The following is a 26461-nucleotide window of genomic DNA, read 5'->3' as shown; positions in this document are numbered from 1 at the left end:
GAAGAGATTGGGGGTGGTGAAGTTCCTACCTTGCTTAGGGCACAGTTTCCTAGTGATCTGTGTCTTCCAAAACTGAAATATTTGTTTTGGTTACTCTGTCCTTTTAAGAGTACGTTCACCTTTATAAACCGATGTAAGGGTGGAGGGGAGGCATTTGCCACCATAGTACACCCTAAATTCTGATGTAATGTGGTGCGAAAGATGAACGTAGCCTTTAAACTCTGCAAAGCAGTGTATTGATTTAAAAGGCACCATCCACCCAGCAAAAATTTCTGTTCGCAAAATGTTGTTGATTTTATGGCCAGAATCTTTCACACTCTATATTGCTCAGAGATCTCCCCTCAACAATTACTGGTTGAGTAATAATACCTGCATGTCCCACTGCTCTTCACCCTCTTGAAGTCTTCAGCAGACCACTCACCTATGTGTGTCGGTTGGCTGACCTCTGTGTTGTAAGCTGTGGTTCTACCCACCAGCTTGTGTCACTACAGGACACAGTAGTGACGTAGCGGCTGGCGGGTGAAACCAGAGGGAGCACGGGTGACCAGGCATCTGACCCCTGGAAGTGAGTCAAAAGCTGAATATTCTTCTGCCAGGATAGTTCTTCACAAAAGAAGAATTGAAGGCATGGGTGGCGGGACAAATAAGCTCTACTCTGCTTTTATAGTCACATATTTTTTATGTAGCAACAGAGTTCCTTCAATGACGGTAGAGGAGGCTCCATAATGCTAAGGGCTCTTCCACACGGGCGCCAAAAATGCCACTTTTGTAAGCGTTTCGTTTTTTTTTTTTTCTGATCTGGATGCAGCCCATTGTTTTTAATGGGGCCTGTTGACACAGGTGCATACATTTCAGTATACTAGTGCCAGATGAGTAAAAATAAGAGATGTGAAAATGTGTCTTACTAGTTTTGAATTTATCGCACCTCCCTCTTGAATAGTAGATGTTATCATTTGAATATTTGGTATTCTGGGAGCTAGAATTTTTTTTATAGGCATGTAAATGATCGTGTATTTTGCACAGGAACTTTCTGCCAGAAAGATCTGGTGTTCATACATTATTGCTGCGTGCAAGGACTTTTCGATCCTGTTAATTTGTAAGGGCATTAACCACCTAGCTCCTGGAACTTTGTTATGCAGAACCCCAAAGCAACCAATCAGATATACGCTTTTAGTGTTCTGACAGCAGTAATTTGCTTGTTTTTCTGCAGTTTATATTTAAAGTAATATTATATATATATATGTATATGTATATATATATATATATATATATATATATATATATATATATATATATATATATATATATATATATATATATATATATATATATATATATATATATATAAAATATATTTTGTGCTATTAAAAAAAAAAAAAACAAGGTGTTATACTTACCTGCTCTGTGTAAAAATCAGGGCTGTGGAGTCGGTAGATAAATGTTCCGACTCCGACTCCGACTCCTCAGTTTTATGTACTTCCGACTCCTCTGTATTAATATGCGAATGTATTTTATACCTTCCTTGAGGGAAAGAAACGCAACCTACCACAGGACTACTGGCTGGGAAGCCAACAGTCTACTGCAGGGGTCTCAAACTCAAATTACCTGAGGGCCACAAGACAAGTTTCCATATCCCATGGGGGGCCGCATGCAAACTTTCAAAACAGTACTGGTGTCAGCGAACGCATTATTAACCCTGACCACTACACTGCACACTGACCACTACACTACACACTGACCACTCACCATCAGGGTACAGCACATCAGGGCACAGGGCACAGCACACATGAGTGCACAGCGCACATCAGGGTACAAAGCCCAGCACATCAGGGTACAGGGCACATCAGAGCACAGCACATAGGGGTACAGCACAACAGGCCACATCAGGGCAGGGCATATCAGGACAGGGCACATGGCACAGTGCAGGAAATGGCACATCAGGGCACAGCACATCAGGACAGGGCACAGCACATCAGGACAGGGCACATGGCACATCAGGGTACAGGGCACATGAAACAGCACATCAGGGTACAAAGCCCAGCACATCAGGGTACATGGGGCACATCCGGGTACATGGGGCACATGGCACATCAGGGTACATGGGCCACATCAGGGTACAATGGGGCACAATCAGGGCACATGGGGCATATCAGGGCACATACGAGCACACCAGGGCACATGGGGCACATGAGAGCATATCAGGGCACAATCAGGGAACATGGGGCACACCAGGGAACATGGGGCACATGAGAGCACATCAGGGCACAGCACATCAGGACAGGGCACATGACACATCAGGGTACAGGACATGGCACATCAGGGCACAGCACATCAGGACAGGGCACATGGCACATCAGGGTACAGGGCACATGAAACAGCACATCAGGGTACAAAGCCCAGCACATCAGGGTACACCATGTACCCTGATGTGCTGGGCTTTGTACCCTGATGTGCTGTTTCATGTGCCCTGTACCCTGATGTGCCATGTGCCCTGATGTGCTGGGCTTTGTACCCTGATGTGCTGTTTCATGTGCCCTGTACCCTGATGTGCCATGTGCCCTGATGTGCTACTCCCCGGCAGCCCCCCTCTCTTCTCGTCCATCTCAGATGATGTCACAAGCAAATGGGGATGGACGAGAAGAGAGAAGGGGCCGCCGGGGAGTAGCAGTGTGACATGAGAGACAAGTGAACTTATGACAGACGCTTCCTGCGCTACTCTTCATGCACCTCGATCTACACTTCCGCGGGACACGCCCTGCATGCGGGCCATTTAAAACCGGTCCGCGGGCCGCAAATGGCCCACGGGCCGGTACTTTGAGACCCCTGGTCTACTGTATTGCACAGTTTAAGCAAAAGACAAACACAATGAAAACAAAGTTTTTTTATTCTAAAACATGATTTTCCTAGGAGAATCCCATAGTCATGCTTAAAGTTTAAGCTAACAATCGGAGTTTACAAGTTTTTATAGCCTTAGCTAAATGACAGCAGTTTTTCCAATGGTTTACAGCTTCAGTCTTGAACTATTGGCCCTCCATTCCCTTCACTTATACAAGTGTCTCACTCTCTAGTCCTGCAAAAAACATATTTATTTAATCCCTTATCAGTGAGAGGCTAGGTTACACATGGACGCTGCGTTCCCTGTAAAAGCAGAACACAACACTATGGAAAGTATAAGTATTGCGTGCCAAATAGTGAAGCACATGAAAAGCATGCTTCTTCACGGTCACTTAACGTGTTCGTTTTGCGGTTACGTGAGGCACTGCATGCATTGGTCTTTATTCTTACAGTAGAGAAGTCATTAATTATAACTTTTTGTGAATTGGGACATTTAAACTTGCTTTTTTTTTTTTAATTCCAATCTAAATTTAGTAGGAGTCGGAGTCGGTGCATTGTTTGCCGACTCCGACTCCAGGTACCCAAAATTTCCCCCGACTCCTCGACTCCGACTCCACAGCCCTGGTAAAAATACCGCACACAGCAGCCCCTTATCTCTTTTTCTGGAGTCTCCCGCCAGCATGGTTTGCTCCTTTTTCCTCAGGGTGCTCCCTTAGCAAGCCGTGTGCTATGGGCTCACCCATCCCAGATAACAAGGATAACTTGACAAACATTTGTGGCAGTGTTAAATGGTAAATCTTGTTAACATGTTGCACATTTTTACTGGCAAGTTGTACTCTTGCAAAGCACTTGAAGCACAAGTTCTAGTTGACACTTTTTCAATTTGAAGCAAATTTGCATGGCAAGTCTCTAACAAGAGCAGATTTGCAGTGGTGAGTCTATAGCAAGAGCTCTGCAAGTCTAAAGCATGAAAAGTCAGTCACAGTGATCCCCTGTGGTGGGATGACTATTGTACAACATAACTGAACCTGAACTTGCAGCAGACAGGTATTGTTCAGTTTAGAACCTCTTTAAGTTCTGCTTTTTACACAAAAAAAAACAGAATAATCAAGAATTTTAAAGCAAAGGATAATCACAATTTGTAATTGCTTTTGCATCATTTTTTTTTTATTCACTTGCAATGTGCCTTTGAACTTTTGAAAATGTGGTTACCACTAGGAAGAGTCAAAGCCCTAGCACAGCCCTCTCCCTTCTTGCATATCATGAACCCTCTCCTCTTCTCATAGTGTCTAATTACTGTTTGTGCTGGCCCAGCTCCTCCACCCCTCCCCTCACCATCCTATATAACCTACTATATAGTTGGGGGAAGAGTGAACAGGAATACTATAGAGCAAGGGTGTCAAACTCAATTTCAATGTGGGTCCCATCAGCATTATGATCGCCCTCAAAAGAACTGGTTGTATCTGTAAAATTAGATGTCCAGCGCATCCCCTCCCCTTACATTAAAGCGGGGGTTCACCCTTAGAGGGCACTTTTCCCCCTTAGATTCCTGCTCGTTTTGTCTAGGGGAATCGGCTATTTGTTTTAAAATATGTGCAGTACTTACCCATTTACGAGATGCATCCTCTCCGTCGCTTCCGGGTATGGGCTGCGGGAATGGGCGTTCCTTCTTGATTGACAGCTTCCGACGGTCGCATCCATCGCGTCACGATTTTCCGAAAGAAGCCGAACGTCGGTGCGCAGGCGCAGTATAGAGCCGCACCGACGTTCGGCTTCTTTCGGCTACGAGTGACGCGATGGATGCGACCGTCGGAAGCCTCTCGGAACTGTCAATCAAGAAGGAACGCCCGCTCCCGAAGACCCATACCCGGAAGCGACGGAAGAAGATGCAGCTCGAAAACGGGTAAGTACTGCTCATATTTTAATACAAATAGCCGATTCCCCTAGACCGAACGAGCAGGAATCTAAGGGGAGAAAAAAAAAAATTTAACAAATGGGTGAACTCCCGCTTTAAATGTCAAGAGCCACCCCACCGTCAGAAATAGAGTCCCCCCACTCTCCTTTACATCACAGTGCACCCCCCTTACCTTATGCTGCTGCTGGGAAGAAGCTGGATGCATTGCTTGAAAGCAGAACTTAAGGGTCTGGAGGAGAACCAGAGGAGGGCTGGATGTCTCCTGCAGCTGTAGGAGAGGTGCGAGGGCCACATGCAATGAGCTGGAGGGCCGGATTCAGCCCGCAGGCCTTGTGTTTGACACCTGTGCTATAGTGTGTTACTTTAGTGACAGCTTTGAGTCTTTTGGGACTGCTTATATCACATCCAAGATGGCGGAGTCCACCAGCAGTCTTATGGTTTGTGGAGATCTACATAACGGGTGGCTTTTACAGGTTATTAACATGAATAAAAATGTGTTATATGCACATGTGATCGTATGTAAAATGTAATGTTCTAGTGATCGGGCCCCTTTGAATAACCTTGTTGTGTCTATTCTTCAAATGCATTTCTTAGGCTTATTTTTACTTTATGGAAACTTCTGTTAGTGAAACGAATCTTCTCTCTCTCTGCTCAGAGTGGTACTCCCACATGGAAAAGGAGCCGTACATTGCTGCCTATCTTCATGAGACCGATCATCCCAACCAGTACAATTACAGCGCCATGAAGCAGATCACATTGGATGCTATGAAGGGAGATGACCATAAGCTGTACACGTTCTTCATCGGTCCCATGTAAGAGAATATCTGACAGATTATATGGTAGATGTGTTGGGCGAAAGGTGCCCGCCCACGGGCTGATCCCCAATGGCACTAACCAAACCTGATTAGAGATAATAAATGGATGTCAGATTGGGAGCAGTGGCTGTGTCTGTGCAGTTGCTGTATCCCAATTGACATGTATGGAACTACCTGTACATGGATACATGGAACACCTATGCAAGCAAACACGGCCCTCACACGGATGTACGTACCCATGTGAAAATTACCCTTTTTTTAACCACCTAACGGCCACCCTGTAGCAGATTTACTGCTCCAGGGCAGGCGTTCTGTGCAGAATCATGTATATGATTAGTCAGAGTATTAGCCAATCAGCGTGTGCCGGCCAATGGATGTCCGCTGGCACCCGCCGATCGTTGGAAAGAGATGCTGGATGGAGCTTTGCCTATGTAAACAAAGCAGAGCTCTGTCCAGACAGGGGGGAAGTGATGCAAAGCAGGGAATAAAATCCATCACATCCCTTAGTAAAAGCATAGCAAAAACAATAGCTAGGCACACATTTAACCCTTTGATCACACTACATGTTTAACCCCTTCCCAGCCAGTGCCATTTGTACAGTAAGAGTGCGCTGATCACGGTATTGGTGTCATTGGTTCCCACAATGTGTCAAAAGTGTCAGTTATTGTCCGATTGGCTGCCGCAATATTGCAGTCTCGCTGATCACCGCCATAAATACATTTAAAAAACAATATATATTTATACACACACACACATACCATAGTTTGTAGACTCTATGGGCTAGATTCAGGTACAAGATACGACGGCGTATCTCCAGATACGCAGTTGTATCTCTGAGTTGCGGCGTCGTATCTATGCGCCTGATTCTTATAATCAGTTACGCACAGATTTGACCAAGATCCGACCGGCGTAAGTCTCTTACGCCGTCATATCTTAGTTGCAATTTTACGCTGGCCGCTAGGTGACGCTTCCGTCGATTTACTTGAGGAATATGCTAATTAGGTAGATACGCCGATTCACAAACGTACGTACGCCCGGCACATTTTTTTACGTCGTTTACGTTAGGCTTTTTTTCGGCGTAAGGTTACTCCTGCTATATGAGGCATACGCAATGTTAAGTATGGACGTCGTTCCCGCGTCGAATTTTGAAATTTTTACGTCGTTTGCGTAAGTCGTTCGCGAATAGGGCTGTACGTAAGTTACGTTCATGTCTAAAGCATTGACGATTTGCGGCGGAATTTCGAGCATGCGCCCTGGGATTCTTTTACGAACAGCGCATGCACCGTTCGTAAAAAAACTTAAAATACGTTGGGTCACACTAAATTTAAATAAAACACGCCCACATCATCCAAATTTGAATTAGGCGGGCTTACGCCGGAGCACATACGTTACGCCGCCGTAACTTAGGGCGCAAGTTCTTTCTGAATACGGAACTTGCGCCCTAATTTACGGCGGCGTAACGTATCAGAGATACGTTACGCCCGCACAACATTGCGCAGGGCTAGCTGAATCTAGCCCTTTAAGTTTTGCGCAAACCAATCAATATATGCTTATTGAGATTTCTTTGAAGAAATTCGTTTTTTTTTTTTTTGTTTTTTTTTATTATTGGGTATGTTTTATAGCAGAAAGAAAAAAAATATATAATATATATAAAAAAAAATTCACAAATTTGTCTTAGTTTTTTGTGGTTTTTAGCGTAAAAAATAAAAACACAATAGAATTGTGGGAAATAAATTACATACATTTTGTTTGGGTACATCGTTCCATGACCGCGCAATTGTCAGTTAAAGTAACGCAGTGCCGTAATGCAAAAAATTACCTGGTCATGAAAAGGGAAGTAAATCTTCCGGAGGTCAAGTGGTTAAAATACATTTATTATATTATGTTATGTTCGTAGGTAAAACTGGGAGCCAGGTGCTTCTGAAGCAAGTCTGGTGCTCGGGGAACCTTTTGTTTGATTGTTAAAATGGAGTACAGGCCAGAGATTCTGCTGTATCCCCCCAGACGTTATTTCAGTTACGCCTAGTTTGTTGGCGTCCTCTGCAGTTATCTAAATATCCCAGTAGGTGGTGCTGATGGGCCCATAAATAAGACAGAGGAAATGCTTTATGGCAGTGATCGATGGGAATGTGGTTTGATTTTAAATACCAGCATGTATATAATGTGGTTTAAATTATTTCTTTCTCTATACTTTTTTGTAAAAGGAAGATTATGTTTTACCATAATATATTAGGAACGTCTGTATTGGAGATTGTATTTCTTATTTTTAGGTATTTATTTTTTTGTTTCCATGTTATGTTGGGTGATATTACATTCCCCTTGTCCCTGGTTTTACATGCAGATCAGTGCAGTCACTAGTAACAGACAAGCATTTTCTTAACACATAAAAGGTTCAATCTGTTTGCTCTGGTTTATGGATCTCATTACTTTTTACTGCTTATCAAAATTGCTCATAAAATTGCAAACACGAAAAAGCAGATTTCAAAAGATTTAGTTTAAAGCTGAACTCCAGGCACACTGCTAAATACACTGATGGAATCCGAAAGAAGCTCGGGTCGGCTCGGCTCTATTCGGCGCCTGCGCATCGGCGCCGAAATAGAGCCGAGCCGACCCGAGCTTCTTTTAGGAAGTCGTGATGCGCTGTATGCGCCGTCATTTAGCATGTCAATCAATTGGCATGTCAATAGGAACACCCACTCCCGCGGGATTCCCTACCCGGAAGCCGCGGTGAATTCTAACAATAAACGCTATCTACGGCGAAAAAAAAAAAAAAGGTCAGTGTAATTTTATTTGCAGAACTGGGCTGGATTTTATTTAAATAAAATAAAAAAGAGAGAATAATTATTAATCAGCCCTGCTGGGGGGGCTTTGGTGAGATATTGGGGGTCTTAACAGACCTCCGACATCTCCCCTTTGAGACAGAGAACGGGACTAAGGACACAGATTACCCAGTCCCTTTTTCTGCAGCTTCAGCTGCACTGGAGATGAATGGAGAGGAGACAACGGCTCCTCTCCATTAATAAACTGAAGCATCATAAGCACAGTTTGCGTTGCTCAGTTATGAATGGACAGTGTCCATGATCACTCACTCACACTGTGCATTCGGAAAAGGAAGGAGCTGGTAAATTACATATATACCGGCTCCTTCCTCCGCTCTCCATCCTGACAGATCTGATTAGGGGGGGGGGGACTGGGGAGCACAGAGGGGGTCCCTGAGGAGGACGGGAACCGGAGGAGGAGACGGAGAAATGGAGCAGGACACCAGAAGCCAGAGGAGGACCCGGGAAGCAGGAGGAACACACAGGGGACAGTCAGGGGTGATCGGTGCGGCGGTGGGGGGAGTTACAAGCACCGATTTCCCTGTAAAGCCTTTCAATAAAGCAGCTGACAGCCTGGGAGGGAGAGGGGAGAGAAGCAGCTGTCAGAAAAGCTATATAGGAGGATCGATGCTTATAACTGCCCCCCCCGCCGCCGCACTGATCACATGTGAGGCTAACCCGCTCCCCGCTGCACCGAGGATTCCTGGCCCGATGCAACAGGTATCGGATTAAGCATCAGAGCATTTGCATGAGTACCGAGAACAAATTTTTTGCACTTCTCAAACAGATATGATAAAACACTTTCACTTTCGGCATGAAAAAAAACCGTCGTTTTTCAGCATGTCCAAAAAACAACGTTTTTCCAACTTCATCATTAAAAACGATGTTGCCGACACCATCGTTTTTGAAAAATTATGAACAAAGCGCGGTGACGTACAACACGTACGACGGCACTCTAAAAGGGAAGTTCTATTTGCCTTTGGGCTGCTTTAGCTGATTCCTTTTTAGTAAAAGACGATTCGCGCTTTTTTGTCTGTTACAGCGTGATGAATGTGCTTACTCTATTATGAACGGTAGTTTTACCTGAACGAGCGCTCCCGTCTCATAACTTGCTTCTGGGCATGCGCGGGTTTAAAACGTCATTTTTGCCCACACACGATCATTTTTAACAACACGAAAAACGGCATTTTAAAAAACGACGTGAAAAAATGCAGCATGTTCGAATTTTTTTTTTTTTTTTTTTTTCAGAAGCCGAAAAACGATGTAAAGCCCACACACGATCATTTTAAATGACGTTTTTAAAAACGTCGTTTTTTTTCATGCCGAAAAATGATCGTGTGTACGCGGCATTGGGTATAGCTCGAATTAAAATGTTCCAGTGGAAAGAATTAAAAATGTCTGGAATTCAAGTCCTTGTAGAAAAGAGTTATGGATGAAACTGCTATTTTTAAAAGAATGAGAATATGCATTGTATATCATTTTATTTTAAGCGACACACTTTTTTTTTCTTTTTTTTTCCCCTCTGAATTATATTTGTGTTTGTTCTCCTAGAAAAGGAAACCTGACCAGACACTATTACCTAAACATCACCAACCATTACATGTGGTCCTCTGTGGATGTGACGGTGGGACTGTACACCTCCCTGTGTCAGTACTTCGATGGTACTGAAATGAGATGGAAGACAGAGGGAGTCCAACCCCTGGAGGACACCCGTTCTAACCAGGCTGTCTGTCTGACCCAGCACCTCACTGCCTTTGGTGCCAGCCTCTTCGTCCCTCCCCACTCCGTCAACTTTATCTACCCTGTAAGTTGAGGCTGAAACTTATCTGGTATTTCTTGATCTACTTCTCATGCCGCGTACACACGGTCGTTTTTCGGCATGAAAAAAAACAACGGGCTAGATTCAGGTAGCCCTGCGTAATTTAGTGCGGGCATAAGGTATCTCCGATACGTTACGCCGCCGTAAATTAGGGCGCAAGTTCTGTATTCATAAAGAACTTGCGCCCTAAGTTACGGCGGCGTAACGTATGTGGGCCGGTGTAAGCCCGCCTAATTCAAATGGGGATGATGTGGGCGTGTTTTATTAAAATTATTGTTGACCCCGCGTATTTTACGTTTTTTACGAACGGCACATGCGCCGTTCATGAAAGAATCCCAGTGCGCATACTCGAAATTCCGCCGCAAATCGTCATTCCTTTCGACGTGAACGTAAATTACGTCCAGCCCTATTCGCGAACGACTTACGCAGACGACGTAAAAAATTCTAAATTCGACGCAGAAACAACGTCCATACTTAACATTGCGTACGCCTCATAGAAGCAGGAGCAACGTTACGCCGGAAAAGCCTTACGCAAACGACGTAAAAAATTTCGCCGGGCGCACGTACGTTTGTGAATCGGCGTATCTAGGTAATTTGCATATTCTACGACGGAAGCGCCACCTAGCGGCCAGCGTAAATATGCACCCTAAGATACGACGGCGTAAGAGACTTACGCCAGTCGGATCTTAGCCTAATTTCGGCGTATCTTGCTTTCTGAATACAGAAAGAAGATACGCCGGCGCAGCTTTGAATTTACGCGGCGTATCTATAGATACGCTGGCGTAAATCATTGCTGAATCTAGCCCAAAGTTTTTCCAACTTCATCATTAAAAACGATGTTGCCCACACACCATCTTTTAAAAAAAATTTTGAACAAAGCGCGGTGACGTACAACACATACGACGGCACTCTGAAGGGGAAGTTCTATTCGCCTTTGGGCTGCTTTTAGCTGATTCCTTGTTAGTAAAAGTCGATTTGCGCTTTTTTGTCTGTTACAGCGTGATGAATGTGCTTACTCCATTACGAATGGTAGTTTTACCAGAACAAACGCTCCCGTCTCATAACTTGCGTCGTTTTAGCCCACACACGATCATTTTTTACAACCCGAAAAACGACGTTAAAAAATGCAGCATGTTCGAATTTTTTTTGGCCCGTTTTTCAGAAGCCGAAAAACGATGTGAAGCCCACACACGTTCATTTTAAATAACGTTTTTAAAAACTTTGTTTTTTTCATGCCGAAAAACGTCCGTGTGTATGCGACATTATATGCATGTACTGATTGCACATTATGGAGCTCCTTCCAGAGTATATTAGAAATATTGCCTTCGGTCCTCTCTTCTGAGTTGCCTACTAATAATAACCCTGACACATTCACACTCACACTAGGGCCACATTGGTCAGTAGAGAGTTTTATTGACAAATCAGCTCTTTGGTTGCGGGTTATATCAAGCCACCTTCCACGGGAGTGCACGGTCTGTCTTCTTCAGCAGACCCATGATTTAATCTGCCCATGCCAGGAATCATTAATAAAACGTATAATTTTATTTGATCTACTGAAAATAGAGGACACGTTAAATTTATTGGAATAAAGTAACGGATTCTATTATGTGTATATATATCTTCAAAAAACATACACAGGAGCACACAGTTTCATGTGAGCGCTTATACAAACTCATTTATGTCTGTTTCCTCAGCCTCCGCCTCCCGGAATCAATTACATTGTGCTTCTGACATGTGCCGTCTGCTTTGCCACCTACTCCATAGCCACCATTATCGTCCACAAACTAGACCTCCTGGATGTCAGCAAGGCCGGGGTCATACCGTTCTGCGGGAAGGCTGGCGTCTATAAATTTGAGGTCCTGGTGAAAACGGGCTGGGGGCGGGGATCAGGTGAGTGAGACTATACAACTTATTTTTTTGACTAAGCGAACCTAATCATGTCCTTTAGGGTCCAGCTTCAAAGTGTTTTTCACTTTTGCAGCCAAATTACATTACTTTAGATTTGTTACATGTTCCCATTCACATAGCATACCAGGGCGGTAAGAAATTTTTAAAGAAAATATTTTTAGGTATGCTGTATGGCAGGGGTGTCCAAACTTTTTTCAAAGAGGGCCAGATTTGATGAAGTGAACATGCGTGAGGGCAGACCATTTTGCCTGACATTCTTTGAACCAATAAAATTCAGTCTAAGTGTGTTCGTCCGAGCAACTAAACTTTATCAGCGTATAACACGCACAGGCCTATAACACAAAAAACTACATTTTAAATAAAGAACTGTGAAGCAAAATAAGGATCATGCCCATCTGCAGCCTCACCATTGCCATGAATGCGGCCTCACCATTGCCATGAATGCGGCCTCACCATTGCCATGAATGCGGCCTCACCATTGCCATGAATGCAGCCTTACCATTGCAATTGATGCAGCCTTACCATTGCCATGAATGCAGCCTTACCATTGCCATCAGTGCTTCTGATCAATACCCATCTGCAGCCTTGGAGGGGACAGGGAGGGGGCGGGAAGAGCGCCAACAGATTACATACAGGAGAATCTCCTGTTTACTCTGCGACCTCTTTAATACAAAGTCCCGCCCCCTATGAGTCGGCCACAAAAGATTCATATATCCAAATCACCAGGGGGCCGTATTTATACTGGGCCGCCATTGGCCCTTGGGCCGGCCCTTGGACATGTCTGTTTTAAGGGGTTTGATACTATCCTGCCATATATATTTATTTATTTTTGCAGAAAATTCGAGTAACTGATTTTTTTTTTTTTAATGTTTGGTCCTTTTTCTTTCTTTATAGTAAAAAATAAAAACCCAGCAGCTATCAAACAACACCAGAAGAAATCTCTTTTGGGTACAGTGTTTCATGATGAAGTAATTGCTGGTTAACCACTTGCCGACCTCCTCATGTAGATATACGTCAGCAGAATGGCACGGACAGGCACATCAACGTACCTGTACGTCCTCTGCTTGACGTGGGTGGGGGGTCCGATCCGGGACGACGGCGCGGCTATTCGTTTATAGCCGCCCCGTCGCGATCGCTCCCCGAAGCTGAAGAACGGGGAGAGCCGTATGTAAACACGGCTTCCCCGTGCTTCACTATGGCGGCGCATCGATCGAGTGATCCCTTTTATAGGGGAGACTCGATCGATGATGTCAGTCCTACAGCCACACCCCCCTACAGTAGTAAACACACACTAAGTGAACACTAAATGTTACAGCGCCCCCTGTGTTTAACTCCCAAACGGCAACTGTCATTTTCACAATAAAGAATGCAATTTAAATGCATTTTTTGCTGTGAAAATGACAATGGTCCCAAAAATGTGTCAAAATTGTCCGAAGTGTCCGCCATAATGTCGCAGTCACGAAAAAAATCGCTGATCGCCGCCATTAGTAGTAAAAAAAATAAAAAAAATAAAAATGCAATAAAACTATCCCCTATTTTGTAAACGATTATTGCGATTTTTTTTTTTTTACCAAATATAGGTAGAAGAATACGTATCGGCCTAAACTGAGGGAAAGTTTTTTTTTCATATATGTTTTTGGGGGATATTTATTATAGCAAAAAGTAAAAAATATATTTTTTTTTTAAAAATTGTCGCTCTATTTTTGTTTATAGCGCAAAAAATAAAAACCGCAGAGGTCATCAAATACCACCAAAAGAAAGCTCTATTTGTGGGGAAAAAAGGACGCCAATTTTGTTTGGGAGCCCCGTCGCACGACCGCGCAATTGTCTGTTAAAGCGACGCAGTCCCGAACTGTAAAAACCCCTTGGGTCTTTAGGCAGCATATTGGTTCCCCTAAAAATAAACTTTTAACATTGCTTTTCCCAAATTAATTACGATTAGAATCGGCTGGTTTTATTAAAAAAAAAACGTCCGTACATACCGTTTGATATATTCGTTCCCACCGCCACTTCCAGGTACGATGCTGGCGGTGGGCGTTCCTAATTGATGGACAGGCATCCGACCGACGCATACATCGCGTCACGAGATGCCGAAAGAAGCCGAACGTCGGTGCGGCTCTATACGGCGCATGCGCACCGACGTTCGGCTTCTTTCGGCATCTCGTGACGCGATGTATGCGTCGGTCGGATGCCTGTCCATCAATTAGGAACGCCCACCGCCAGCATCGTACCCGGAAGTGGCGGTGGGAACGAATATATCAAACGGTATGTACGGACGTTTTTTTTTTAATAAAACCAGCCGATTCTAATCGTAATTAATTTGGGAAAAGCAATGTTAAAAGTTTATTTTTAGGGGAACCACCGCTTTAAGTGGTTAAACTAACAAAGCATTGAAAACTCAAAAATTGCTTGGTAATGTAAGGGTATTGTAGGCGGTTACTCAAGTTAAAGTGGATGTAAAGCCACTCTCATCCTTTCTAAACTACTGCCATAGTGCTGATCTATAAGGATGTAGATGCCTCCTGCATGTATCCTCACCTGTCAAATGTCTCCCCTCTGTCTGTTATAAGAAATGAAAAACTGCAGATTGTGTGGGTGGGTCTGTTGTCTGGAGCTCGGTGGGTGGAGTCGTGATGTCAGTAGGCTCCCCGCCCACCTCTACACTCCCCTTGTCAACATGCATTTTCTCCCGTGTATTTCTTACACTAAATTCTGCTATGATCACTAACTCACTGAAAAAAGAAGAGAGGATTGTTCAGAGCTGGAATAACTCTCTGTGGCAAGACTGGGGACAGATGATGGGAAATCTTATACTCTACATTGTGACAGCAAAAAAAAAAATATATATATATATTTGGGTTTACATCCACTTTAAGAAAAAATATGAACACTTGGGTCATGCAAGTATTCATATGTATGCAGACTCTACCAGCCGAATGTTGGGAGACATCGGCCAGTTCAATAAAAACCGACTGACATTTGGCCCGTGTGTATGTCATCCGGTCCGACACAGGCTTCTGTCAGATGTGCATGCAGGCAAAGCAGCAGCCGACCGACTCCCGATCAGCGCTCTCAGCCAATAGTTGAGAGCGCTCACTGAAGTGTTCCCTCGGGTGGACACAACAGCTCAACAGAACACAACAGCTCAGTGGGAGAAATCGATGTACTAACGTCAGATTGTTAGTACAGCGACTCCAACCAGAGCTGCCAGTTTTGGTTGAACGAAAAGAAAAACTATTAAGTGTCTACACAATAAACAGTAGATTTCTTGTCTAAATGGACAATCTGTTCTCTCGGTCAATGTGTCTGGCAATACCCAGATTTGATCTTCTATGTGGACACTTTTATACTTTGACTGTCTCTATTCTCTTTCTATCCTGCATTTCAGGCACCACGGCCCACGTAGGTATAAGCTTATATGGAGTGGATAATAAAAGTGGACACAGACATCTGGATGGTGAAAATACCTTCCACCGGAACAGCGTGGATATCTTCCAGATTGCCACTGAGAAGAGCTTGGGAAATGTGTGGAAAATTCGCCTATGGCACGATAACAAAGGTAAAAATGCAATCACATATACAATATATGTGTGTTAAGCTACCTTCCTCCACCTCCCCCATGTGAGTCTGGATATTCTAGGGATTTCCCACCCAGGAAAGTGTTTGTTGCCTAGGTCAGCTCCTTCCTCGCACATCATAACCCTCCCCTTATCTGGGCGTGTCTAATTACTATCTGTGCTGGCTCAGGTTAAACCTATTCTCTTCTAATTTTAGGTAACGGCCGCGTGTCTTTTTAAACTCCCTTCCGCAAAAAAGTTTTATCCCTATTGTGGGGTTTACTAGTATGGTTCTTCCACATTGAGATCATATCCCCTCTCAAGCATCTCTTCTCCAGAGAGAATAAGTTCAGTGCTCGCAACCTTTCCTCATAACTATTATCCTCCAGACACTTTATTAGCTTTGTTGCCCTTCTTTGTACTCGCTCCATTTCCAGTACATCCTTCCTGAGGACTGGTGCCCAGAACTGGACAGCATACTCCAGGTGCGGCCAGACCAGAGTCTTGTAGAGCTGGAGAATTATCGTTTTATCTCGATTTTAATGCATGCCAGTATTCTGTTTGCTTTGTTAGAAGCAGATTGGCTTTGCATGCCATTGCTGAGCCTATCATCTACTAAGACCCCCAGGTACTTTTCCATCTTAGATTCCCTCAGAGGTTCTCCCCCCAGTGTATAGATTGCATTAATGTTTCTACATCGAACCTCATTTGCCATGTAGTTGGCCTCCCCATTAATATGTTCAGATCTTTTTGAAAGGTTTCCACATCCTGCGGAGAAGTTATTGCCCTGTTTAGCTCAGTATCGTCCACAAATACAGAGATTGCACTGCTTACCCCACCCTCCAGGTCGTTTATGTACAAATTAAACAGGATTGGTCCCAGCACAAAACCCTGGGGGACCCCATTGACTTAGAGTTTACATTTACCTTAATTATGTTTATAATAATTTTATGCAGTGTTCATGATGTGATGGAGTTGTGATGCTGATATTTCTGTGTTGGTCTCAGGGCTCAGTCCATCTTGGTATGTGCAACACGTCATCATCCGAGACCTGCAAAGCGGCAAAAGCTACTTCTTCTTAGTCAATGATTGGCTGTCTGTAGGTCAGGAGGACAGTGGCCGGCGGGTGGAGAAGGAAATCTTTGCTGCCAGTGAGTTATCTTTATATGACCGTTAGGTGGCTTGTGTTACTTTTTCTGGATACACACTGACGGGATGTTTTGTATTTCAGGTGAGACGGAGCTGAAGAGGTTCTCTCGAATTTTTGTGGCAGAACTGCAGAGAGGAATTTCGGAGAAACACGTCTGGCTGTCTATGTGGGACCGCCCGCCACGTAGCCGCTTCACCCGCGTTCAGAGAGCCACCTGCTGTGCTGTTCTTATCTTCCTCTTCCTGTGTGCCAACACGGTGTGGTATGGCGTTGTGGGAGATCGGAATCATGGGTGGGTGTACCTTTCTTTTCCTTAGACTACATAAATTTCTTTTAATGTATTCGTTTTTAGGATTTTTTTTTATTGTTGGGTGCTTTCTTAGTCATTTATAGTGAACCTGTCATATGAAATATGGGGGCTGTCAGGGCCAACTTGCTGAAAATGCTGCTTGCCTGGCTGATATGTTGATACCATGGTTTTAATACCTTTAGAGTCACCAACCTTTAAAAGTTTTACATCATCTGCCTACTTGTTCTGGATCAGGGCACCAAGCATGGAGTAAAATGGTCATCATGGCAGCCAGACAACGAGTATTTCTTGAAGTAGAGGTCAGCAGTAGTGGACTTTATGTTTTTCCCTGGCTACCGGTGGTTCTAATCCTCTGAAATTAAAAATGAACAAAGCACATCCCTCAGTATGTACTTGCCTCGATCCAAAGCAAGGTCAGTTCTGCCTGCTCTGTCTTCTCTCTGCCATCTGCCCCCGAGTCACTTCTGACCTTCTATGCTGATTTTCTGCAGATTTTTGTCTTCCGATTTACCAAAACCATGTAGTGCAAAGGCCTGCCTGATTGCATACAAGATGAAACTCTTAAGGTTTGACCTCATATTCTATGGTTTTGTTAAATCTGAAGACAAAAATCTGCAGAAAATCTAATAGTGTGTATGGGGCTTTACTTTGAAACAAAACCCTCCAACAGTGTGCTGTCACTGCTGCAGAGGCTTCCATCTTCTCCCGGGCTTCCTCCCGGGTTTGTGGGCTTGAATGGCTGCAATGGCGTCACTCTCGTGCATGCACAGACCTCTGAAGGAACCACTGCACAGAGCAGGTAAGGATAACATGTTTGTTATTTATTTTTTATTTTTTTAATTGCCAATCTGTTGCTTTGCCATGTAAGGGAAGATCACAGGTTTGCCCTAAAGGGAACCATTCACCGTTGGGCTTACAAAAGAATCTGAAAATTGTCATTGCATACTAGTATAAGTTTTATTATATTATCTTATTGAAATGGGTAACTCTTTGTTGGTTCTTATGCCGCGTAAACACGATCATTTTTCGGCATGAAAAAAAACAACGTTTTGTAAAACGTCATTTAAAATGATCGTGTGTGGGCAAAAACGACGTTTTAAACCCGCGCATGCTCAGAAGCAAGTTATGAGATGGGAGCGCTTGTTCTGGTAAAACGAACACAGAATCAGCTAAAAGCAGCACAAAGGCGAATAGAACTTCCCCTTTAGAGTGCCGTCGTACGTGTTGTAAGTCACTGCGCTTTGTTCATAATTTTTTTAAAACGATGGTGTGTGGGCAACGTCGTTTTTAACCACTTAAGCCCCGGACCATATTGCTGCCTAAAGACCCAAGGGGTTTTTACAGTTCGGGACTGCGTCGCTTTAACAGACAATTGCGCGGTCGTGCGACGGGGCTCCCAAACAAAATTGGCGTCCTTTTTTCCCCACAAATAGAGCTTTCTTATGGTGGTATTTGATCACCTCTGCGGTTTTAATTTTTTGCGCTATAAACAAAAATAGAGCGACAATTTTGAAAAAAATGCAATATTTTTTACTTTTTGCTATAATAAATATCCCCCAAAAACATATATAATTTTTTTTTTCCTCAGTTTAGGCCGATACGTATTCTTCTACCTATTTTTGGTAAAAAAAAACGCAATAATCGTTTATCGGTTGGTTTGCGCAAAATTTATAGCGTTTACAAAATAGGGCATAGTTTTTTTGCATTTTTATTTTATTTTTATTTTTTTTACTACTAATGGCGGCAATCAGCGTTTTTTTTCGTGACTGCGACATTATGGCGGACACTTCGGACAATTTTGACACATTTTTGGGACCATTGTCATTTTCACAGCAAAAAATGCATTTAAATTGCATTGTTTATTGTGAAAATGACAGTTGCAGTTTGGGAGTTAAACACAGGGGGCGCTGTAACATTTAGGGATCACTGTGTTAGTGTTTACTAGTGTAGGGGGGTGTGGCTGTAGGATTGACAACATCGATCGAGTCTCCTCTATAAAAGGGATCACTCGATCGATGCGCCACCACAGTGAAGCACGGGGAAGCCGTGTTTACATACGGCTCTCCCCGTTCTTCAGCTCCGGGGGGCGATCGCGACGGAGCGGCTAAAAACAAATAGCCGCGCCGTCGTCCCGGATCGCTCCCCGAGCGGACCCGACCTCCGCATGTACCGGGGGGGGGGGGGGTCCCGATCGGACCCCCCACCCACGTCTAGCAGAGGACGTACAGGTACGTACATGTGCCTGTCCGTGCCATTCTGCTGACGTATATGTACATGAGGAGGTCGGGAAGTGGTTAATGATGAAGTTGGAAAAACGTTGTTTTTTGGACATGCTGAAAAACAACGTTTTTTTTTCATGCCGAAAAATGATCGTGTGTACGCGGCATAATACTAGGTAATTCCACAATCCCTTTCCTTTTCTTGTAGTACTAAGTAAAGAACTATTTTTTCCCTCTTACAGGGATGGTGCCGTGTCTCAGGTGGTTCCCCTCAGTGTGGACTCGGTGGCTGTAGGATTGGTGACAAGTGTCTTAGTCTATCCCATTTACCTGTTCATCCTCTTCCTATTCAGGCGAGCTCGCAGCAAGGTGAGTTGACTCTTATCTACTAGCGAACATTTAATGGTGTCCCTTTCATATATTGCAGCATGGTCTATATTGTGTACTTTCTTCCTATAGACCTGTGTCAGGCCGTCCCTCACATACTTCGATCAGAACTCCTTGGAAATAGATAACTACCTGGACAATATGTTGATGGAGAGTTCTTTTATGACATATACAGGGATACATGGAGAGGTGAGGATGTCACGTCATTCATAGATAGTTCTCAAAACATGTGTACACTATACTTACCGTTTATTGTGAGCCTACAGGTACTGGATGGTCAGATTCACTGAATCTATGTCCCCATTAATATCATGTGATGTTGTTGCAGACATCGGTGTAAACATTTCCAAAATTGTAAAGTTTTTCTGATGTGGTGATGAAATCTCTTTCCTCGTCTTCATAGGGATTTTCTGACCAGACCAAAACAGAAATAATTGTGGATGACACAAAGGGGTGAGTTCCTGGACTTGTATTTATCTTTGGTTCTTGTATCTCAGTTGGTCTTCAGAGTTCACTGCTTCTTTGTTGTCATTTATTTAAAGAGGAAGTAAACTTCCATCTCTGAATTTTACCTATAGGTGAGCCTATAATATCTCCTAAACCTGTACCTGTGTGTAAATATCTCCTAAACCTGTACCGTTTAGGAGATATTTACTGTACATGCAGCCTGTGACATCACTGGTGCATGCGCTCTGAGTGAACGGCCTAGCATGCCGTTTTTTCAGATCCCTGTGCCATGACGTCATCACGGCTCCGGCCAGTAACAGAGCCAAAGCTTGTGAACCCAGAAGCAAGATGGGTGAAGATTGAAGCGGCCTCCAGCGATGACATTGCTGGAAGGCTTCATTTTCAGGTAAGTTTCACATAATGTGCCAGTATGCGATGCACCCATGCAAAAAAAAGAAAAGCACCCAGAGGTTAGAGCTCCACCCTAAAGTTGAACTTCCACTCATTGGAAACCCTCCCCCCCTCCGCTGTCACTTTTGGCACCTTTTGGGGGGGAGGGGGTGCAGATACCTCTCTAAGACAGGTATTTACACCCACTTCTGGGAGTCCACTCTGCGGGGACCTGCGGGTAGTGTGTTCCTGATGGCTCTTTAAGGGCTTTAGAATGCTGGGAGGCGGGGCGTATGGTCATGTGACCGCCATGATTGGCTGTCACAATGTCACAATAATCGCATGATTGGAAAGCTACTGATCGCAAGCAGCAAACAGGAGCTTTAAGTTAAAGGAAAGAAAGGTAACCCCTGGAAGTCGCACATCTGTGAAGTCCTGCTGCAATGAGTGCCAACCTCAGCCTAGACGCCAACCGAGCCACGCCCCCAATGAGTTTCACTTCACCACCGGAGCTTAGCCAAGGGGATAGGGAACTCTTGCGTATGGGGAGTAATATTCCCTATCCCTATGACCAGACTTCGGGGGGTGGAGTGAAACACGTTGGGGACATGGCCTGGTCAGAGTCCAGGCTGTGGTTGTCACTATATTAATTTCAGCAGGGCATCATAGATGTGTGACTTCCAGGGGTTACTTTTCTTTCCTTGAACCTTTTACAGGAGCCAGGACGGCCTCAATCCCCTGTCGGCACTCTAGCAGCGGCTACGGATGCACTGTCGACATACCCCCTTCCTATCGAGCCCAAGTGGTCCACACACTTTCCAGGTCGCAGGGAGCTTTAAGTTAACACAGCTCTATCGGCACTATTGCACACATATATTCACATATATTCCGGGCACGCTGCGTCAAGGCCCGGCCGCTGAGAGGTCGCATATTTGCATGCGCTCAGAGCAAAGAGGTCAACTATGTCAAAAGGTCTACTGGATTTAATAATCCTTTTGTTGCATATATTAATAGATTTGTAGTTTTTCCCCAATTATGATAATTGCTCCCAACTGTCCCTCATTTGGATGGACTGTCCTCCTTATGGAACCAAATTCCTCTGTCCCTCTTTACTCAGTTCTCCCTCTTTTTGTTTTGCTGTATTGACCCGGATTCACATACATTGGCGCATATTTATACCAGCGTAGCGTATCTAATATACGCTATGCCGAAGCAGCGCAGAGAGGCAAGCACCGAATTCACAAGTGGGCGTGAGCCATGCTAATGAGGCGTGACCCCATGCAAATGATGGGCCGACTGCCATACAAGTACTTAAAACGAGCGGCGCATGCGCCGTCCCGTGGACGTATCCCAGTGTGCATGCTCAGAATCACGTCGGAACTACTCCCTAAGATACGACGGATCACTGCCTACGACGTGAACCTAACCTACGCCCAGCCCTATTCACGTACTACGTAAAATACGACGGCTGTGTTCCCTGGTTCATACCTTAGCATAAGTTGCGCCTCATACATGGGGAATAACTTTATGCCGGACGTACGACTTACGCAAACCGCGTATATCATGCGCCGGGCGCAATTACGTTCGTGAATCGACTCATCTCCCTCTTTTGAATAGGAAATCAATGGGAGCGCCACTTGCGGCCAGCGTAAATATGCGCCCACGATACGCCGGCGTAGGAAAGTTACGTCGGTCGGATGAAGCCTATTTTCAGGCGTATGTTGGTTACAGAGTCCGGCACATAGATACGATGGCGCATATTTACACTTACGCGGCGTATCTCGAGATACGTCGGCGTAAGTGCTTTGTGAATCCGGGCCAATGTCTCTAAACTACCTTAACCTCTTGCCGACCGCGCTATAGCAAAAATACTGCTACAGCGCGGTCGAGTTACTGTGACAGGACGTCCCTGGGACATCCTCGTGCACTTCCGCGTTTGCGCGTCCCCTGGGGCGCGCTCGCGGAAGTGTCCGTGCTCGCCGGGTCTAGAAGACCCGGCGCATCACGGATCACGGTAAATTGCCGCGAATCGCGGCTGTTTACCACGTGATCGCTCCGTCAAATGACGGAGCGATCACTTGTAAACAAACCGGCGTCATTTGATGACGCCGGTTCCTCCCTCTCCTCTCTGTACCGTTCGGTACAGTGCGAGAGGAGAGGAGAGGAGGGGGGGGGGAGCGCGGGGTGTCAGCAGCTGCTGTGGGCTGGATCTGTGACAACTGCAGTCACAGATCCAGCCATCCCTCCCTGCGCAATACTCTGCAGTACCATCAATACTCTGCAATACCCCATACTCTGCCATCCCTCCCTGCACAATACTCTGCAGTACCATCAATACTCTGCAATACCCCATACTCTGCCATCCCTCCCTGCGCAATACTCTGCAGTACCATCAATACTCTGCCATCCCTCCCTGCGCAATACTCTGCCATACCCCATACTCTGCCATCCCTCCCTGCGCAATACTCTGCCATACCCCATACTCTGCCATCCCTCCCTGCGCAATACTCTGCCATACCCCATACTCTGCCATCCCTCCCTGCGCAATACTCTGCCATACCCCATACTCTGCCATCCCTCCCTGCGCAATACTCTGCCATACCCCATACTCTGCCATCCCTCCCTGCGCAATACTCTGCCATACCCCATACTCTGCCATCCCTCCCTGCGCAATACTCTGCCATACCCCATACTCTGCCATACCCCATACTCTGCCATACCCCATACTCTGCCATACCCCATACTCTGCCATACCCCATACTCTGCCATACCCCGTTACTCTGCCATACCCCGTTACTCTGCAATACCCCGTTACTCTGCAATACCCCGTTACTCTGCAATACCCCGTTACTCTGCAATACCCCGTTACTCTGCAATACCCCGATACTCTGCAATACCCCGATACTCTGCAATACCCCGATACTCTGCAATACCCCAATACCCTGCGCAATACTCTGCAATACCCCAATACCCTGCGCGATACTCTGCAATACCCCAATACTCTGCAATACCCCCAATACCCAAATACTCCGCAATACCCCCAATACCCCAATATTCTGCAATACCCAAATACTCCGCAATACCCCAATACTCCGCATATATAATGTTTTGGGGTTCTATGTAATTTTCTAGCAAATAAATTGTGATTTTTCCATGTAGGAGAGAAATGTCAGAATTTGCCTGGGTGCTCCAGAACGCCTGATGGCGCTCCCTGCATGTTGGGCCTCTGTATGTGGCCACGCTGTGTAAAAGTTGCACACATGGGGTATCGCCATACTCGGGAGGAATAGCAGAATGTGTTTTGGGGTGTAATTTGTGGTATACATATGCTGTGTGTGAGAAATAACCTGCGAATATGACAGAAACAAGTTATTTTTTTTTTTTTTTACAAAAATTTCAAATGGGTACAATGTTGTATGACGGAGTAATTGTCATTCAAATTGTGAGAGCACCGAAAGCTGAAAATTGGTCTGGTCAGGAAGGGGGTTTAAGTGCCCAGTGGTCAAGAGGTTAAACCTTTTATTAAACTTCACATTTTTTTATTTTAAAAATTCCAATTGGAAGAAAATAAATAAAACTTGTGTATTAATTCTTCCTAACCTGTGCAAATGGAGATGTTGGAGTGGGGTGTCCTTTTATGTACATTGTTTGTACCAACAGGAGTTCTTTCATATCTCAGAAAGTTGGAAGGTATGGTTAACATGTATGTCTGTATCCTTGCAGTTTCATTCAGTGGAGTGCTAATGATGGTATGCTCAGCTGGCCAGACCTACTAAGTGACCCGACCATCATGGGGAACAGCATCCAGAAACTGGAGAAACACCGCAGTAGTCAACACCTTGGGTTAGATGGCAGCTGCCATCCCAGCGAGGAGGACAATGTGGTACTAGGCCTTCCGCCATCCATGCCACGCCATTTCTTAGCATCAGGTGAGCATACAAGGATGGAAGTGATAACATGAAATGAGCGAGTTGGAGGAGACAACAAACTCAGAAGAAAATGTAGTATTTGGTCTGAATTTTGGTCAGTTTTGGATTGTCAGCAATATTGGTATCTGGTCGTTCAGAGATTTTCTAGCACATTCAGAAATCATTGCATGGCAATGACAAGGACTCATGAAATGTAAAAGGTCAATATAAAGCTTGGAACGTAAAAGGAACTTGTGCATGCTTAGACCCTTTTCACACTGGTGCCACCCATAGCATCGGTGGTAAAATAGCGGTAAAACGCTGCTATTTTACCGTCGGATTTGCGGCGCATTTCACACTTTTAACCCCGCGCTAGTGGCCGAGAAAGGGTTAATACCACCGGCAATGCGCCGCTACAGTGGCATATTTCCGGCGGTACGGCGGCGCTGCTTATTGATTTCAATGGGGAGGAGCGTGAGTTCACCGCTCCTAATGCGCTCCAAAGGAGCTGCTGGCAGGACTTTTTCAGGATGCCCTGCCAGTGCACCGCTCCAGTGTGAAAGCCCTAAGGGCTTTCACACTGGAGTGAATAGAGCAGCTGTTTAAGGGCGGATTGCAGGCGCTATTTTTAACGCTATAGCTCCTGCAAAACGCCCTAAGTGTGAAAGGGGTCTTAAAGATGGAAGCTAACACAGGGTTCAAGGGTCCCTACCTGCTCCTTCAGGACAATGTTCGGGCCTAGTAACTGGCAGTTCAGGAACACAGCACTGCATCGCGGGGGATGGGGACAGTCACATGCTCCCCATGCCTGGAAATACTAGCTACCAGGCATACCCCACTTTTAAGTACACAATGTGGTTTATTTACTAAAGCTGGAAAGTGCAAAATTAGACTCACTTCTGCATAGAAACCAAAGTAGTACAGAAACTACTTTTTGAAATCGGTGAAGCGCCGCAGATGCGGCGTCGCATTGATTAGGACGGTGCCATTGCCGGCAAATGGCACCGATTTAACATGCTTGTCAAATAGCATGTCAAAACGCACCAATGTGAACCAGGGCTCATTGATGAAGATATAACGAAGGAGTAGCTCACACCTGGCCATGAAACGGCTTTTGATTAATTTTGTCCAATTATTTTTGGTCCCTTGAAATAGGGGGGATGGATATTCTTAAGAGCTGCAATTCCTAAACCCTTACTCCGATTTGGATGTACATACCCTCAAATTAAACCTGAGATTGTGCACTTTTAGCCCACATCCATTATATTACTATAGCTTGAATATGTTATAGTAAATACCAGAAAAAAACAAAAATTTTGCCTGTGTCCAAATATATATGGACCTAACTGTATACACAATTTTTTTATTTTAAGTTCCTAAAAGCTGAACCAAGGATTGAAATATTTTGGAAATATGGTGTGACGTACCCCTGCACACTGCTCCAATACACAGCACTCTAGCCCTTTAAACAATGCCATTAATTGGAGCCATGTTAGGAGTCCATGTTGGACTGCTGGAGACCCGAACCACTGCTTGTGTGTGAGACCAGCGGTCCGACTTTCCATGTTGCTTCCTTAACGTGGTATTTTAACCCTTAATAGAAAACTTGGAAAGAACAGATGCTTGGTATATTAGAAACTGCTAAATCTTAACCAGTTATTTCTTGTATTTTGTAAAGATGGAGCCAGCAGCATGTCTCTCCCCCCAGAGCTGCAGAGGATTTCCCGTACAGAGACGGATCTTTTGTCAGACCTGTGAGTACATTTGTGGGGTCATACAGCTTATTACATTTTAATATACTGTGTTTTATTTTCTGATGGATAATGCCCTCAATGGTTTAGGCTGCCATTCCTTTATTCATTTAAATGCAATGGCCCGGATTCACGTAGAAGAGCACATCTTTGTGCGGGCGTAACGTATCCTATTTACGTTACGCCTCCGCAACTTTAACAGGCAAGTGCAGTATTCACAAACCAAAGTTG

At 44.7% G+C, this 26461-nt stretch overlaps 1 protein-coding gene across 1 annotated transcript in view; it reads left to right on the top strand.

The window, feature by feature from the left end:
- PKD1 (polycystin 1, transient receptor potential channel interacting) overlaps nt 1-26461 on the top strand; it is a 191341-nt gene that overhangs the window by 151212 nt on the left and 13668 nt on the right. Inside the window, exons 23-33 of the mRNA XM_040356488.1 lie at nt 5406-5562; nt 9936-10188; nt 11898-12093; nt 15500-15670; nt 16676-16819; nt 16900-17110; nt 19590-19716; nt 19807-19923; nt 20138-20187; nt 24295-24500; nt 26158-26233. Of these exons, the coding sequence (XP_040212422.1) occupies nt 5406-5562; nt 9936-10188; nt 11898-12093; nt 15500-15670; nt 16676-16819; nt 16900-17110; nt 19590-19716; nt 19807-19923; nt 20138-20187; nt 24295-24500; nt 26158-26233 (1708 nt within the window). The remainder of the gene's footprint in view (nt 1-5405; nt 5563-9935; nt 10189-11897; nt 12094-15499; nt 15671-16675; nt 16820-16899; nt 17111-19589; nt 19717-19806; nt 19924-20137; nt 20188-24294; nt 24501-26157; nt 26234-26461) is intronic.

Source organism: Rana temporaria, chromosome 6, assembly GCF_905171775.1.
Source record: "Rana temporaria chromosome 6, aRanTem1.1, whole genome shotgun sequence".
NCBI classification, from domain to species: domain Eukaryota; kingdom Metazoa; phylum Chordata; class Amphibia; order Anura; family Ranidae; genus Rana; species Rana temporaria.
This window is presented reverse-complemented; position numbering and strand designations above follow the sequence as displayed.